Source organism: Myripristis murdjan, chromosome 16 (assembly GCF_902150065.1).
Source record: "Myripristis murdjan chromosome 16, fMyrMur1.1, whole genome shotgun sequence".
Classification (NCBI taxonomy): Eukaryota; Metazoa; Chordata; class Actinopteri; order Holocentriformes; family Holocentridae; genus Myripristis; species Myripristis murdjan.
Genome location: NC_043995.1, coordinates 17,391,777 through 17,409,570, shown reverse-complemented (window position 1 = coordinate 17,409,570; position 17,794 = coordinate 17,391,777). Strand labels below are relative to the sequence as shown.

Genomic DNA, 17,794 nt, shown 5'->3' with positions numbered 1-17,794 from the left:
ATTGTATGCAGTTATGCAGTCACATAATTGCATGGGCAGCAATATGCATAGGAACAACCACCGCTTAGAAAAATAGCTATTCCTTCTTTCTCTTTGATATTACCAAACAGCATAAACCATACAGTAATCAATTCCGGCCTGACAATGCTAATAGTTCATTCCAAGTGCCATGAAATTGTAACTTTACTGGTAAAGGAAGACCCAACTACATAACCACATTTAATCCTCATCACTCCTCATGCAAGCATAGGCTGTTGGCACAGTTTCTCTGTAAGCACATCTCTGTGGAAGCACATCCATCAACTACATTTCTGATTCATAAGGTGTCAGCTGTCTGCTCCTGGGACTCGTCCATCCACGATTCTGTGCACCTCAACCGGGTCACATCTCCCAATGAGCGCATCTACCTGATTATCAAAGCCACAGTGCAGCTCAGCCACCCCGCCTCCATGGAGCTGGTGGTCCGCAAGAGGATCGCTGTCAACATCTACAACAAACAGGTTAATACCAGAACATTCAGCTTTCATCATTGGAGGTCAACCCACAGCAGAGCAGTAGAGTTTGTTTTAAACTTCTGCCTTATTTTTTGACATTTTTGTTATACAGAGCTTCACTCAGAGTCTCAAGAGAAGAATGTCCTTAAAGAACACGCTGTACTCCTGTGGTGTGACTTACGAGATTGTTTCCAACATACCAAAGGTACAATACAGGACTGCTGGTTCTGTGCAAAGTATGGTTTTACACAAAAGGAAGACTTCTTTCCAGTTATTTTGCAAGTAATCACTTTGGAGGACATTCTTAACATTTCTGTCTATTTGTCTACCTTTGCAGGCCTCAGAGGAGCCAGAGGAGAGGGAAACATTGGCCCTCATGGCCGCCCGTGGCGACAGCGAAGAAACTCAGGATGGAGAAACCTACATAGAGAAATATACACGAGGAGTTTTGGAAGTGGAAAACATAATCAGTCTAGAGAGGCTACGACAGGTATTGTTTACAGTAACATGCTCACAGACACACAAACAGCAATAAAATGCAATGGCTAATTGGTCTAATCTTTTCCATAATCATGATCAGCCCATTAATAAAAAGATGTTTGTTCAAGTCTTGCTTTATTTTCTAAAAAAGAAAAAGAAGGATGGATTCTCAGTAAAGAATCCAGCCATATGGTGATTGGCAAGTCTGACCTGGTTGAATTGTGTTTTTCTTTTTTATCTTTCCAGGCTGTGACTGTGAAGGAGGCTCTCTCCGCTAAGGGGAGACACCTAAGAAGGAGTATCAGCACACCTAATGTACAGCATGTAAGATGCACATCACTCTCTGCACCGCCTGCTGAACCACAAGGGAATAATTGGCCATTGGCCATAAAATAGTACAATTTGTGATACTAATAATAACATTTTGTTTGTTGTTCTCCAGTCTTCTTGTAGTAAAACAGATCTAACTGGCTGTGAGGATGAAGACTGCAAGGTAAGTCACACATACCTTAACACACAGATTTTAAAATATTGATCACAAAGCAGTTAATTAGTTAATATCATCACACCGGAGTTTTCTTTTGCTTCTGCTAACCACATTTTGAAATCAAAAATATTCTATAATCTCAAGATTTGAATCACATAAAACTGTGTGTGCCGTGAATATGGGACAAAGTGCAAATGGAAATCAAGTTGCTCTTGTGAGCTCACCAACCAATATGAATAGCCTTGACTATGAATAGCCTTGTCAAACCGCATAGCTTTCCAAGGCGTCTCTGTGAAGCTAAAAGCCATTGGCTAAATAAAAATGTATTTATTTATATGAAGTGTCTATGGAAACTCCATTTTCATACCAGAGGACTCCACATGATGTCCTGACCTTGGTATAAATAAACATAGATAGATAGATAGATAGATGCATATACTGTCTAAGAGACAAATTACAAATTTTTCTTCAACTTTTTGATACTTGGTTACAGCAACATAACCTGTGTGTAATTGTCTAGGACCATTGTGATTCTCATGCGGACAGCCTGAACTGCAGTCTCCAGGATGGCTCACTTTGTAGCACCCCTATCAAAAACAAGGAGAACCAAGGTTAGCTGCAGAAGATTTATGTAATAGCAAATAGACCTTATCCAGATTTCCTCGGAGTGAGGAGCATTCTTGGTGTTGCTTCATTGTCACTGGATTACCACTGCTTGTTCCCACACAGGCCTGGTACCAGAGAGTCCCACATTTTTCAACTCCAGCCCATTCAAGGTCCTCTCCCCTAAGCCACCGCAGTTCCTCAAGTCTCTGCTGCCTGTCAAAGAGGAGAACAAGACTAAGAAGGCACTGGAAGCCCGGCCACTGCTTGGACAGGAGGTAAAGAGGAAGATTCGTGCTCTCTCACTCTGCAACGAAGGACTCATGTCCTATTCAATCCCTTCTCTGTTTCTTAGCATCTTCATTGCCTTGTCTCTTTGTGTTTCCCTTCATTTCCCTTCCATTACATTGCTTGTTTTTCACAACATGATATTTCTTAAAACTTTGTAAAATGTTTACATTTGCATAAATTACTCATCCTCCAAAGCTGCCTGATGATTACTGATGATAATGGCTTTATTGTTGTGTGACTGAAAACAAAGCTCCATATCCCATCATATGGTACCACCCCCAGTGTTGATGTTACTGTACACTGACGTGGACTGGACCAGCATGATTTACAGGAGCATGACTTCAACCAGGGGTAGCCACAACACCAAACTGGACTTTCAGACATACAGTAACTGGTGCTGAAACACCTCCAAACTTTTCAGACATTACAGATAGCACAGATAAACTCCTCTGTCTGAAGTGTTGTTGGTAATAATTCTTCAACACACCATTATTCCAGATGTTGGTATATTGTGGCTGTTCCAGTCATTTACACTAACATGTTGGTGTTCATCAGTGCTTGAAGTGGACCGAAAAAAGGGGCAGGCCTGTCAGTTGTCAGTTACCAATTTTGAGTTGTCCAAACATTACCTGTGCCTGAGCTCGGCTTCCAGGTCCAAAGATTGTTAACGCATTAGTCTTAGTCATTAGTGTTCGAGTCTGCGTCGAGACGCAAGTCATGAGAAAAAGGGTCCGATTCTGACTTGAATTTGAGTCCTGGATTCAAGTACTACAAGTCTGTGTGGATGAATAAATGAAGTTTTATTGGAATTCAGTTCAAACATAGAGAGAAAGATAATATGAGAGTAATGCATACGTACATTCTCTGTCCCTTTCCTTTCTGTGTCGTCTACAGGCTTAGACAACATAACATGTCAGTAAGATGAAACTTAAATGGAAAGAATCATCCCTGATTGGGAGTTGTGGATCTGGATTCACTGAGAGCTGGTCTGGAAATCTTGAAGTGGCTTGGATCCAACTTTTTTCTCAAATTGAAATTTTGCAAATTTAACTCTTGTTAGCAGTGAATTGGTGAGACGAGTCATAGTGGAAGCAGTAGAATGACAGAGGTGTAGTGCTGATGGCTAGACAGCTGAAGTACATTAAGTATGATAGTCTGGTAAAGAAGTCTTTTATATGACATTATGGTACATGATAGCAAGAGCCTGAATCTGTTGGCTACGGTCCACAACAGTGTGTGTAAATGTGAAAAAGAGGCACAAGGAGTATTATTATGTGCAGCTGGACAAGAAGTTGTACTCACTGCTGGTACTCATAGAGGCCAAACAGAGAACACTTCAAGCACTGGTTTTCATTAAAATTTGTACTGCATGCTACTAACTGTAAAACTGGCCTGCCCAGCTCCATGCATGCTTTGTGTGTGTGTGAAGTGTGTGCTGTTGTTCTGACCCATCTGCAGAGCATGCGCTCATGTGTGGACAGCCCTGCACTGCTCCCCCCTCCCTGCCCCTGGCGCCGGCCCAGGGCAGGCAGCGAGGGCCACTGCAAGCCTTCCACCTCCACTTCCACCCCCACCTCCACTTCCACCAGCAGACAGCTCAGCCACACACTGCCACACACTGCTGTAAGTGTTAAACACGCTGTCACACACTGCTTCAGGTGTTACACACATTGTTGTACTGCAACACATTGCTCTACCACACACACATAGACGTGCAGCCACAGAACTTGAATGGAGTAGAACGGTCTTTCCCATTCAATTGAGCATATCAGGATGGTCTGTCATGGCACAGGACTAGATTCCATATAAAAACAACTTGCAGCGAGTCACTAGGTTGGTTTCCATCCAAATATATCGAAATTTTTGAGCGAATTTTGTCAAAATGCGCAAAAGAAAATGCGAATTTATGTCTGTTTCCATTAGTTTTGTTTTGCGATTATTGAGAGGAGAGTGCGCCGTGAGATGATGTCATAAGATAGCGTCTGTGTCCACTGAACAACAACAAACACTCAGCTGACACTCAACAGCTGATCATGGACAGATTCCTGCTGAACTTGCCGGCTCTTGGGAGAAGTCTGGTTACTATTTTGGCAGCACTAACTTCGTACCGAACCATCCTAAATAAGGAATAAGAGACTAATAATAATAATAATAATAATAATGATGATAATAATAATAATAACTAATAATAAGACTGTAGCGTAGAAGTGTGACGTGGTATCCGGTTCAGTCATCGTTTATTCGCAAAACCTGTTTCCACAGCAAAAAGTCGCATTTTCTTTTATCGATACGCTGAGAAATCCACCCCCTCCAAGCGTAAAAACTTTTTTGCGAATTTTCGGCCGTTGTTCGAATTCCTGGCGTTTCCATCCAAGTTTTTTTTTTTTGCAATTTCTGAAAATGCGAATAGAAATAGGTGGATGGAAACCCAGACGCTGACTCTTTCAGGTGAGAGGTTTTGCAGTGCAGAGGATGTCTTACAATTCAATTCTGCACCAAGCCCTTTGCTGCATCTAATTTCCCCCTCTCTCCCTTGCATTGCCTGTCTTTCTCAGTTGTAGCAATCAAATGAAATAGAAATGCCAAAAAATAATCTTAAAAAAAGTTAAACACTTTCATACCTTGTCACAAATGTCAGATTTCAGGTGAGTTTTGACTGTTATATAACACAAGAGGAACACAAATTCAAATGTCACAATTCTTTCAGTAATCTCTGCTTTTAGGTTACAGCCCCGGCTACAGCACAACATCTCTGTGCAGTTCTCAAACAAGTATGACACACTTTCCAGCTGTTCTGACTTGTCATAGCCAATAACCAGAATCGCCATTTTGTTATGTACCAGCCAAACAGCACAATGTCCGTTTCACTCCATTCATGTTCTGTGCATACCCAAACTCAAGTATTTGTCATGCACAAATTCAAGATTCAAGGCTCTTTTATTTTCCGTGTACAAGATTAAATTTTGAGCAGTTATTTATAGATGGAGACGAAAAACACAAGGTTAACAAATAATAAAACTTTAAATACTTAAAAAAAAGTAGACTAAAGATATAATTAAAATACTGAAACACCGCTACACCTGGTATGAGCACCAGGTGTAGAGGATATGTGGCTATTATTGCTTACAGTCAGCAAAATATTCCACAGGCCACACACTGCTGTATCCCTACACATATCCACACACTGCTGTAAGTATCACACTCAACCGTACAATGCTGAATATGTACACGCATACACTTCAAGGCTTTGCTATAAGGGTTACACAAACTGCTGCGCAGCTTCACACTGCTATAATTGTCCTGCTGCACACTCTGCATACTGTTGAATTTCACCAGCTAATGGCTCAACAGACATCAAGCGCAGACATTAAGAGGTAAAAGCAAGGTTAATAAGGGAGCATAAAGCTGACCACATGCAGAGAAAAAAAAGTGCCACATTATCAGTGATTAGCCTAAATTCACACACTGTGTCCATGTTCCATTACCATATCTTACATCTTGTCATTGTCTTCAGTCAGTCGTTTACAAGTACAGAGGTGGTATAGGCTCTGCTCCGTACGTGCTATGGCTGAAATTGTGCCTGGTGGGATTTGTCTTGTGTCCTGCTGGTGTTGGTTTTATCAGCAGGACTCTGACGATGAAGAGACGGATGTGGACATGACCTTGAGTCTGGACCGGGGCCTTCAGGACCACAACAGCTTTCAGCCTTACATTCCAGAGGACTTTGCCAACTTTGAAGTCTACAACGCCACTCTTGAGAGTCAGGAGGGGGTTCTGTCCGCTCACTCTGACTTGAAAGGAAGCCGGTGTGGTGGTGCAGGTGGAGAGAGAGAGGTGTCTCGCAGCCCCACGGCTAGCAGTTGCACTAGTGGCTACTTCTCACACAGTGCCTCCAATGCCACGCTATCCGACATGCCTTTCAGTGCCAGTGAGAGCTCCGACCATCTCAGCTGTGCCACCAGAGATCCCCATGATCCGCTCTCCTGTCCCACTGGAAGAGGCTGCACCCAAACCAAAAGTGTTTCTGCAGGGGGTGATACCCGGCAACCTCCTCATTCGGCGTGTGGCGGGCAGGATTTCCTCGCACCCCCAGCATCTTCACCCATCAGTATTCCCAAAACATCCCCTCTGCCACACAACTCTGTTCTCAGTGCCAGCCAGGAGTTCACTGACTTTAAAGGGGCTGATGATGGTATCGGAGAAGGTGATTTAGCACAGTTTACAGAGGGATGGCAGCAGGAGGGTTTGGACTTACCTACTTGCCAACAGAAGAAAGAGGTTAATGCACAAACAAATGACACTGGCAATCAGCAGACCTCTGATAATTCTGTTGTCATCAACACATCTATCCCTGAAAATGTCCCAACCTCTATATGCAAATGTCACAGCGTTAAAGACTCCGTCAGTGTACCTGTGCCCGGCCCAAACACTGCTCTAGTTTCTGGTCCAATCGGAGCCCAGATTTCTGCCCCTGACCAAGTCCCTGCTCCGGCCCCAGCCTTAACCATACCCTCAGTGCCGGTGTCAACTCTGGCCTCATCCCCAGTGACAACTTCAACTCCACCTGTAGCCTCTGCACCTTCCCCGGCTCAGCGAGCAGGAGGAGGGCAACCTCCCATCCAGGAGCCAGCCCAGGGAGATCTGCCCCATGGGAGTCCCTGTCCCAGCCCAAACCCTAGCAGTGCGGAGCCCTCCGGTGATTCCAGTGGGGATGAGAGCTCACCTGTTGCCCAGCTTCCTGACTGGATGGCCCCTGGAGAGCAGGTGTGGGTGGGGAAGAGGAGAGGAACAGTCCACTATGTTGGAGGGGTGGAGTTTGCTAAGGGGATCTGGGTTGGTGTGCAGCTGGACCTGGCAGTGGGTAAGTCACTGGAAGCTTTTTGTTGCTTTTTGTTGGTTTATGTCTTGATATTTTTAACAGACTGCTAATGTTGTTTGCATTTGAGAAGATCAGAGAAATGACACAGAATGAAATTCTTTTGCTGTAAGTAATCTCCAAGTCCACAGATGATTTGATCTTTTGGGCGTGGGGGTGACATCATGTCACATTACTTGAAGGACGAGTTATGTTTACATTCTACGATCAAGAGACTTGATCTTGCACTACTTGTAACTAACAAGAAAAATATCAGTTGGAGAGGAAATGGGAATGAGAATGAGAAGGGGGAATATAATGAGAACCTATGGGCCAGTGCCAAAAAACAGTAGAGAAATTAACTGATAACTGCCTTTTTCCAATAAAAAAAAAAAGAATATGTAAACAGTTCTCCGTTGTTGCCACTGTTTTGAAATGTGATGTTTTTGTGTCTTTTTGTGTCTCACTGCTGCTGCAACTCAGGCCATCTTATGCCTCTTGGTTACATCTTCCTCACATCATTTTGTCCCCAAGGCAAGAGTCAAGTGTATTCCCACAGTGATTGTGTGATTAAATTTGGCAATTTTTAACAGAGAGATGTCCAACCAGTGCGCCTAATGCACTGGTTGCACTGGTTACCTACTTCAGCGGGTCTTGATATAAACAACTGAGGGTGATGTAAACATTAAGGCATCCTTCAACTGTGGCAACTCAACATGTATGTGACTTTCAGTCAAAAAGATTATATTTGCTCCTTCCTAGGTAAGCACAATGGGACTGTCCAGGGAAGAGTGTACTTTCGCTGTCCACCAGGCCATGGTGTGTTCGTGAAGCCGTCTCGTCTCACCAGAGGACCACCCTCGATGGACACAGAACCCCAGACTCTCATCAGATAGGACCCAAAGAAGGACCAGCTTTCCAACACCTAACAAGGACCCCGGGGATGGTCCTCAGTTCCAGTGCCTAGGGTGAACTGCAAGATGACTTCAGTACATCTCCTTTCCCTCCATCCCTCCTATCACTCAAATCACTGAACTGATTTATTCTGTCAGTGTGACTGCTTGCCTGAAGCATATCTGACCTGTGCTTTTAATGAAGGTATATCCTTGTTACTGTTCACTGAAAATTCACTATGCACATATCTGAGTTTTCTATTGTGTTATTTTTGATAGAGAAATTAACTTTTAACTCGGACTCCATATGAAAATATTATCCACGTAATTTTTCTTACATTTGTTCCTGAACATTATGTAATATTTTTGTAAGACAATGCATCCTTCCCTGAGGCTCAAAGTGGAGTGATCTAGGATATTAAGATTAAGAATGTACTACTGTTCATTACAATGATATTTACATCAATATGATATATCAGGGGTAACCAAAGAACAAGGGTTCTGTATCTGCTGTTAAAAGTGATATCATATTTTTCTAATCTATGTGGAAACATACAATATATATCTGTGTGTCCAAGTAAAGCATAGTGCCATATCTCTATGACTAATGCCACATACCCTGAACAGTGGGCGGATCTACAAAACCTGAGTTGGTTTCAGTGTTTGACTGCAGTTATCATGTTGCCCTCTAAATGTTTAATTATATTATTGGAGTACTGTAACAGTGGGGAGGAAATACTCCCCATTGAGCATGGGACTGTTGCCATTGCTGTCTGAATGCTTGCACTGGAAAGGATTCTTGAAGAGTTCACCAACTGTCTTCCGTATTGGACTGATAAAACATTTCCTGTGTGCTTCTGAGTGATGGGACTGAAAATGCCTGAGTTGGGTCATCACTATTATTAGCTGAATGAAGCAGCTAGGATTTGTCCAAGGCCTAGACATAATGATGCCTTATTGCCCTTTTTCTCTAAAGGCAGGCATGTAAACCACAGACTACTCGATGAACAATGCCCCTTAACAAGGATTCATTTTGTCGACTGAGTTAAAAATGATACCCAAGTGTATGGACCTCAAGCCTGTGTATGATGACGTGATGCCCAGAGGCATTCAAAATGCCATCCAACCTCAACGACTGATTCCTTGAATACTTTGCTGATCAATTGTCCATCTGTATTTTATGTTAATTGACTAATGTGTTACACTAAATATTTTCAAAGGTACTCAAAACGCCAACATTTTTTTCTACTTGGAGGATTGGATGAATGGGTGATGGACAGTATCAGGTTACTGAAGAAAATAAGTGGAATAAGTTTTGTTCGGAGAAAGTTTGTCCTATGAACTTGTATTTTCTATGGAAGTGGTGAACTGTGGAACTGATTAGAGATAGTTATATATTCAAGCTGTAATTTCAAGTAAATGAAAGAAACCCAAGACCTTACTTTAAAGAAAAGATCAAAGCTGCTCTCCCTGACAGGAGTTGTAAATAGAAATGTATTTGAACATAGTATTTACAATATTATAATGTACAGAATTGTATTTATAATGTATCTCAACAAACTGTTTTAATTGGTACAAAATGTTCTAGAATAGAACATTTCCAATCAAAGCACTGTGTTGCCTCTTCTTTCAGATCACTTTAACTTGACCTTTTTGTTTGTTTGTTTGTTTGTTTGTTTGTTTGTTTGTTTGTTTGATTGATTGTTTGTTTGTTTGCCGGAATTTCAGAACGTAACTCGAAGTATATGATTTTATTAACAGCAAAATGTAGTTCACTCTCTTTATTTTCTGTCAAAAACATTTCATAAGTGACGGGTATTCCAGTGGTTTTTGTTTTTTGTTTTTTTGTTTTTAATCCACTGTCTGCAACAAACAGGACACATGATGACCTCTTACAGTGTCAGTATCGGTTCCTTTGGAGATCACGTATCTTCACTGAGTGAGATGTCACCAGCACTGTTTGCTCCACTTTATGGGTTCTCAGTGGGGCAAAACAGTTTCCTGTTGCAGGGAGATTTATGAGTCCCTGGAACTTGCTGTTGGCTATCAGTGGCTGAAGCACAGACAAACAGGTAAACATGCTCCCAGCCACATACTGCCAAATGAGTGATCCCTCCTAATTTTGTGAAAGTGGGGTCTAGGACATCAGCTCAAATTTGAACTTCTGCTACAGCGCCCCCCTCAGGCCAATACGCCTCTATAAACGATGGAAAACTGCGATTTGGGTGAAACGGATATTACCTGTCACATCACATCACCTAAGTGGATCTGTTTGTGGGCTACTGATATCCTAACAGTGTGTTGGCCAAATACCACATAGGTTGTTAATTTTGTAAATAAGATTGACTTCTTTTTTTCCAAAGGAGTTCTGAGCTTTTATCTTGGGGATTAGGCTACTGAATAAGTGATGGTCTGTTTTTTTTTTTTTTTTTTTTTTTTAATGGCTGGCTGTACTTACACTGAATATAGGCCAGCAGAACCTTGTTATTGAATAGGACACCCACCTTCCCAACCCCCTCCTCCATATCCCTTAAAGCTGCATGTCCGAGGAGACCTTTCTAACTTTACATCTCACCATTTGAAACAGGAAACAGTTAAAAATTCACCTCCTCAGTTTGCCTCATAAAAAAGAGTGAATATTCCCTCTTGTCTGGTATATTCAGATGTTGCTCCAGCAGTGGGGGGGTCAGCGGCAGTGTGCAGGGATCTGGGTGGAGTTAACTCTCCGTGTGTCCACCGTGCAGAGCTGACACTGACAACTGGGAGACCTCCTGCCAGCCAAACAGGTGTCCTCTGAGGCTCCGGCACACATTTTTCGGGAGCTCGGCTACTTCATCCACGCGCTGCCGACTTGATTCGTGCTGAACTTTAATATTTCATCGAGGAAACCAACTTTTATAAACACAAATGATGCACTCGGCACAGAAAGACACCACCTACACCAAGATCTTTGTGGGGGGTCTTCCGTACCACACCACGGACTCCAGCCTCAGGAAATATTTTGAAGTGTTTGGCGACATTGAGGAGGCTGTTGTAATCACGGATCGGCAGACAGGCAAATCCAGAGGTTATGGATTTGTAAGTAATAACACAAAATGTTTTGTTGTTGTTTTGGTATATACCCGAGGTGCTTGCACACGTGCACAGTCCGCGATATCAAACCTGAAACTCAGTAGCAGGGATATTTTTACTCAGTTGTCAGTGAGAGGTTATGAGACAGTGGCAGCAAGGTTAAAACTATTATAAGATAACAGCAACATAGTCGGAGCAGAAAAGTGATTTTATGTTAAGAAAGGGAAAATAGAACCAATAGGATCTTGGTTGTGGTTAGACCAAAGTTACTGTCAGATGATCATTCTCAACTTGAGAAAATTGAGTTTGAGCTGTCAGGTCACTAGAAAAGTAAAACATCTCCATGAGGGGAGTGAACAATCTGTGCAATGTGTTTCCTGTAGGTGACCATGGCTGACCGGGCCTCTGCTGACCGAGCCTGCAAGGACCCCAACCCCATTATAGACGGCAGGAAAGCCAATGTGAACCTGGCCTACCTGGGGGCCAAGCCCAGGGTCATGCAGCCAGGTGAGGGAGTGGACACGCTGGTGGACGGCTCTGCCACAACTTTTTTTCACAGCATGCATAATCAAGGTGGCGTGCAAAGACAGCAGCTGCAATGCTTTTATACGCACACATATCCATACATGAGATTGCCACTGCTGTAGTGTAAAAGAGTGCTGAAATGATTCAGTGCAGTGTTCACCTTGACATTTTGATAATACAGGGTCACATCAGTTAACCACCACTTAATGTAGATTGACATTGCTCTTTGTTTTCTTTACCTCACCTCTTGGAAGGACATGCAAAAGGATCAGAACATCTTCCGCAAAATCATCTCCACTGCATTAACGAAGAGTTTGGGTTTGCAGAGATATGTCTAAAAACCATCTGTTTTCATTATAGGATTCTCATTTGGTGTGCCTCAGATCCATCCAGCATTCATCCAAAGGCCTTATGGGTATGTTACGCTGCAGAACACAAATGTTTCCCACAATATTTGTGTGAAGAGAATAATAAAATATGATTATTTTCTTTTGTCAGTTGTATCAGCTAGTGCAGTCATATCGGATAATGTTTTCTCCAGTAGCCTAGATATTCATACATTTTAATTCCAATCTGAAGGCCTATTTATTTTTGTGAACCACTGCTTTTATTGCTGTATAAATGGTATTTTATCGTTTGCTCTGTAATCTCCAACTATTTAATCCTGAATGAGGACATGAGAGTGTCGATGTGTGCACTTCTGCTTGGCGTTGATTGTGAAGGAAGTTTGTCCCCAGCTACTTCAGGATTGACTTTATGTTGTCTATCTCTTTCTGATCTGACAGGGTCGATAACGGTTAAGATAGCTGATGAAGGGACATGATGATTTGAGGAATAGCTGAGTCTGCATTGGGCAGAACACTAAAGTGTTACCTGTATACTCATACACAAACGAACTGAAATGGTGACTAGATGCATGGAAGTCTTTTTTTTCCAGTTTTCCATAGTACATAGATTGGTGTGTGCCTTGTTTCCAGTATGAAGTGGTTTTCAGCTTAACTGTGTGCTTATCTCTACTTGCAGTGGGGGAATCGGGGGGGTGCAGAACATTTTGTGCAGACTTTGTGGGTTTTGAGAGGGAGTCGTAACTCTGCCATGGGGTGTTGATTCTTCTCCCTTTTAATGAGTGATTGTGCTTTTTAGCCTGCCGTTTTTATTTGACCTGTTCTTTCTTTTTTTTTCCTCATTTTTTCCAGTTAACATTAAGTTCATGTTTTGTTGTCAGAAGGGGGCTGATGACCACTCAGTGTGTAATTTCAGAATCGATCCCCTGCAACAAAACAACCACTGGCTTGCATGCGGGAGTTCATTTTCTGTTTTGTTGTATTTACCCATCATGCTGTGATTTTTTTTTTTATGTCTTCTATATTAACCCATTGCTTTCACTTGTAGCTTACATATACAGTACAGTGAGCATTCCTAGCATTGCAATTTTTTTTAAAGAACACCCGATTTTGTTCATTGTTAAGTTAGTGCAAAAAGGAGAATGTACAAGAAGAATGACAAGAGGGAAAACACTAATGAAGAATGGTAATCACCATAAACTCTGAATTTGTTGTGAGGCCATATCTCTGTATTAGTTCAGCATCTGAGGTAACTGAAAATGCCCAGGATCTAAGGTAAACCTTACATTTAGTGTGGAACGTAACGTTTTGTGTAACACTACTTTCATCAAAGTCTGTATGAAGCAAGTTTTAGATGTGAGATGGCTTACAAATGTATGTGGAAAATCAACATATCTCAGCCATGCAATAAACCAACTCAAAGTGATTCATCTTTTAGACAGTGGATCCAAATGTTCACTGGGGCAAGTGGGACACAGAGAACTTAAATGGTCTCACAGGCAACAGCTGTTGACTAGAATGATCTCCATGGCCTCTCAAATTCAGCTGGAAAATGGGAGTCACTCAGCGGTGCTGTTAATAATGTATGGCATAGACAGGGCTGCTTGCCTGTAGACAACAGGTGGGCCGAGCCATGTGCCCATGAGTCCTGTTTGGTTCTGTTCTTGGGATTACCCATGTGTCCCAGTGATTTACAAAGCACCTTTATTTAGCTCTGACCGCGCAGGGCCACAAACTGTCATCCCATCTTGTCCCATAAAGACGAGGTTAGTCACCCAAGCTGTTTTAGCCCTGGAATATAAGATGTAAATAAGATCTTGTTACAAGGCACGTAACAGTGAGTCATCGAGTTGAAAATTACAATGCAGTGTGTACAATGCAGTGAATGCATTTGCCACATTAAAAACAACCATTTGTGTTTTTTTCTTTTTTTTTTTTTTCTGGAATCATTTGGAGGCACGCCACTTTGCAACAAGAGCGCCGCCTTCGATCAGCTGAAATGGCTGCTGTTCAATAATAAAGAAACAGAGAAAGAAATTCGGGAAGGTCACTGAAACAGTAGAGTGACATAGGCAGCCATTAGAGTTGACAAGTGCCATGCCATGTGTTGCTGAAGGAGAGAAGACCGGTCTGTCCTTTTGGGATGACAAGGGGAGCAAAAATAGCAGCCTCCAGCCTCCCCTGTCAGTCAAGTTGGTGTGTGTATGTTTGTGTGGGGGTCTAAGTTGTCTGCAAGCTGGGGGAGGGGGTTAAAGGCACACATCTATGGACAGTTATAACACTTCCCCACCTGCTGCTCAACATCTTTACTGTGACTGTAATGCATCAGTGTAAAGGGGGCCAAATTTACATCGCTACTCAGGCTTATATTTGTCTATTTCTACTCTGCTCTAAATATCTTGTTCTTCCACTGCAGATCTCCTACTCTCATACTATATTTTACAGTAGTTCAGTGTATTTTTGACAGTCCAACAAATAAACATATTGGGGCCTCTGCAGATCCTAAAACAGCTCAGCAGTCACTTGAAAGGTTAAGGTACTGTACAGTTACCACACCAACTACGAGGACTGAATCGATTTATTAGCCATTTTTCATAGACACTTGGCTTTTTTGTTTTTTTGTTTTTTTGCAAAGGCTCTTTCTTTTGTTTTACTTTTTGTTTGTGTTTAAGGACTTATTAACATGTGTGGGCATGCCTGTATGTGTGGTTTTGGTGTGACAGTATGTGGACAGTATGTCCACTTCATTTCTTGATATGTTGTGGTGTTGTGCGATAAGCTCGCATTTTGAGAAATACAGTTTTAAGTTACACTGGGCACAGGGCTGGGCTGTCTTTTCTTAATGCCATATTTCAGATTCAGTTGCTTTTTGACTGAAACTCAAAAATAAAAAAAGCGCTTGGTTTTCCTTGTGGTTTTACTGCTTTCTTAATTTTTCTTTTTTTGAGTAGGGGTTTTCAGTTGTTAATGAATGGATTTGCTGTGTTGAACTGAGGACTGGGTTGACGTATTTGTGGCGCCTGCTTTTCACTTTTTCACAATTTTAGTTTCAGCTTTTGACAGACGCGAGGCTGTGGCTCTGCTCTGACCCTGTGTGTCTCTATCTGTCCTACAGGATCCCTGCCCACTATGTCTACCCCCAAGCCTTTGTGCAGCCCAGCGTGGTCATCCCTCATGTGCAGCCGTCTGCTGCCACGGCAACAGCTGCTGCTGCCACTTCCCCGTACCTTGACTATACTGGAGCGGCCTATGCCCAGTACTCTGCTGCAGCCACTGCTGCGGCTGCCGCTGCTGCCTATGAGCAGTACCCGTACGCGGCCTCCCCGGCACCAGCAGGCTATATGGCTACAGCAGGGTATGGATACGCCGTTCAGCAGCCACTGGCGACTGCCGCTACCCCAGGAGCAGCCGCTGCTGCTGCCGCCTTTGGCCAGTACCAGCCTCAGCAGCTGCAGACAGACCGCATGCAGTAAAAACTAGAAAACTACCTTACACTACATGAGGAGAGCAGGGAAGGTCACATGCACCCCCAAGACAGGGCAAAGTGTTGAGAGCAGGAAGGCAGGATGTTTGTCAGGCTGAGTGATGTCAGCCCTGGTTTGGTTTTATAACTATTACTGCTTCTACCAAAGAGCCTGAAGAAAATCACGAGATATTAAGGGACAAAGCAGTTACTGTATATTTTTATTAAAATGAGATCAGTATTTTGTCACTACTGTATGCATATTTAATATTTATTCAGCAGGAAAATATTTAATAATGTTTATTTAAGTAGACTGACTGGACCTCGTAATATCAATCGTTGCTGAATTTTGTATGTGTACTGCATTGGAATTTGTATGGAATTCGCAAGTGCATTCAAGTCTTATGATCAGGTGTCTTCCCCAGTCCTTTGAAAGCAAACCAAAATACTGCAAACCTACTGTAAGAATGTGTTATCCCACCATACAGTATTTGATAGTTTTGGACCATTATTTTATTTGGCAAAGCTATGCAGGTAATGATAGAGAAGTCAGTGTTTTGTTTGAATAGTTCTTATTTTATAAGTATTTTTGCAGTGAAACAGATTGGATACCCTCAGCTCGTTCCCTTCACAGCAGATCTCCCTGACAGTAGAGGGGACAAAGTGCTGGGGCGACAGCTGTAGCTGGTAAAAGCACTCACTTTTCTTCCCTTTAAATTGCACCTCAGCTAAGCTTAGCAAGAGGGGAGAAACATAATTGAATATGAATGTTTCAGTTTCACAAATCTTTTCATGATGTGCCTTTAAATTTTGATATTTATGTATTTATTATGGAGCTCTACAGCAATAAACCCTTTAATTTGTGTCATGTTGCTTATGTTACTAGAAATGTCCACATGCTGCTCTTCTGCTAAGGATGAGTATATGATGAAAATTTAAGTTTGGCTAAACAAAGTGCTATACCTTGTCTGTTATTTATGTAATTAAAGAACAAAATATGAATGGAAAGGTAGCAATAAGTTAAGGTGTTTTTGTTTTGTTTTCCATAGTTCTTTTTTTGTCGTCTCAAATAGATTCTTAAATCCTTTTGATGTATCTTTTTTTTTATACTTGACAAGTTTGTTAAAAGACTGTGTGGAAAACATGTTACCTTTTTAAAAACTGTGATGTCATCAGACGTCATACATTTTCGCAATGCAAGGCCATCACTTATTTGGCCTTGCATTTTATAATGCATGATTAAAAATAATGCAATTGTTAATGTGAAATAAAAAGGGATTTTACTTTCAACGTTCATAATTGTCTGTGTTTTCTTTATAGGCTGTGCTCAGAGCTTAGTAACGAAGAACATTGGTTTAAAAAAAATATTTTCTCTTTAAACCTTTGAGCTTTGGCCAAATCAGTGACTTGGTTCGCTTTGTCTTGCGGTGAATGTATTTGCCAGGGTACAACCAATGTCACAGGAAAGTCACAGTTGTGGGTGGGGGCTACAAAGCTGAGAACAGGTGGGGAAAACAGTGCATGTAGCCCTCTAATCAGTGTGACAACTGCTAAAGATACTGGGCTGCCTTCTAATGTAACAAGCAGATTGAGCAGATCAGTTGTGTGTCATCTGTGTACACAGGATGATTAGTCCCACTGCAGTGTCCACCATGCATATTGTCATGGAATTAGTCATGTCCAGTGGTCTGTGTATCTTTTTCAAGTTCACAAAATCAGCCCCAGTGAGCTAGATGTAGATGGTATTAACTTCACAACAGAGGACAAATTTAAAGGCGTCACGAGAAACTGAGACACTGCATAACAATGGGCAACACGTGTTTTTTCACAGAGCACTTTCCCAACAACAAATCCATTTTTTACTGTGCTCTTGAAATGTCGCCGTGCGGTTTGATGTTGATTTATTTCTGAATTGTGAAACAGCGTAGACATTCCCTTGTAACGTGAACCTGCTCTGATGTGACTCCAAAATAGTAAGTAGGTGAATTCCCTCCTCCTGCATTTCACAACCACGGCTGAGAGAATCCACAGCAGTTTGCCAGAAACCAACAGCCAGGAGAAATCAACAACCTCTAAATAAGTTGTTGAATGTTTCAGCAACACTTGTATCAGTTACATATTATTATTATTGCCACATGTTATTATTCATTTTGATTCAGTGGTTAAACATCTTCCTGACTGGCCTGTTCCATTAATGCTCCGTTCACATAGAAGCTACTCTCCTCTGCCCACCTGTTCAGAATCCTTCACTAATCACAGCCACTAAACTAACCCAGTGGTTCAATAA

At 42.0% G+C, this 17,794-nt stretch overlaps 2 protein-coding genes across 2 annotated transcripts in view; both read left to right on the top strand.

The window, feature by feature from the left end:
* kif13a (kinesin family member 13A) overlaps positions 1 to 9,712 on the top strand; it is a 42,144-nt gene extending 32,432 nt beyond the window's left edge. The window contains exons 31-40 of the mRNA XM_030071820.1: positions 324 to 500; positions 607 to 699; positions 832 to 984; positions 1,221 to 1,298; positions 1,417 to 1,467; positions 1,982 to 2,072; positions 2,191 to 2,342; positions 3,814 to 3,978; positions 5,980 to 7,216; positions 7,973 to 9,712. Of these exons, the coding sequence (XP_029927680.1) occupies positions 324 to 500; positions 607 to 699; positions 832 to 984; positions 1,221 to 1,298; positions 1,417 to 1,467; positions 1,982 to 2,072; positions 2,191 to 2,342; positions 3,814 to 3,978; positions 5,980 to 7,216; positions 7,973 to 8,106 (2,331 nt within the window). The 3' untranslated portion in view covers positions 8,107 to 9,712. The remainder of the gene's footprint in view (positions 1 to 323; positions 501 to 606; positions 700 to 831; positions 985 to 1,220; positions 1,299 to 1,416; positions 1,468 to 1,981; positions 2,073 to 2,190; positions 2,343 to 3,813; positions 3,979 to 5,979; positions 7,217 to 7,972) is intronic.
* Positions 9,713 to 10,800: 1,088 nt separating this feature from the next.
* On the top strand, positions 10,801 to 16,495 carry rbm24b (RNA binding motif protein 24b). Its single transcript, XM_030071834.1, has 4 exons — positions 10,801 to 11,181; positions 11,559 to 11,682; positions 12,061 to 12,115; positions 15,160 to 16,495. The coding sequence occupies exons 1-4, from the start codon at positions 11,011 to 11,013 to the stop codon at positions 15,515 to 15,517; spliced, it is 708 nt and encodes a 235-aa protein (XP_029927694.1). The 5' UTR covers positions 10,801 to 11,010; the 3' UTR covers positions 15,518 to 16,495.
* Positions 16,496 to 17,794: the final 1,299 nt, after the last annotated feature.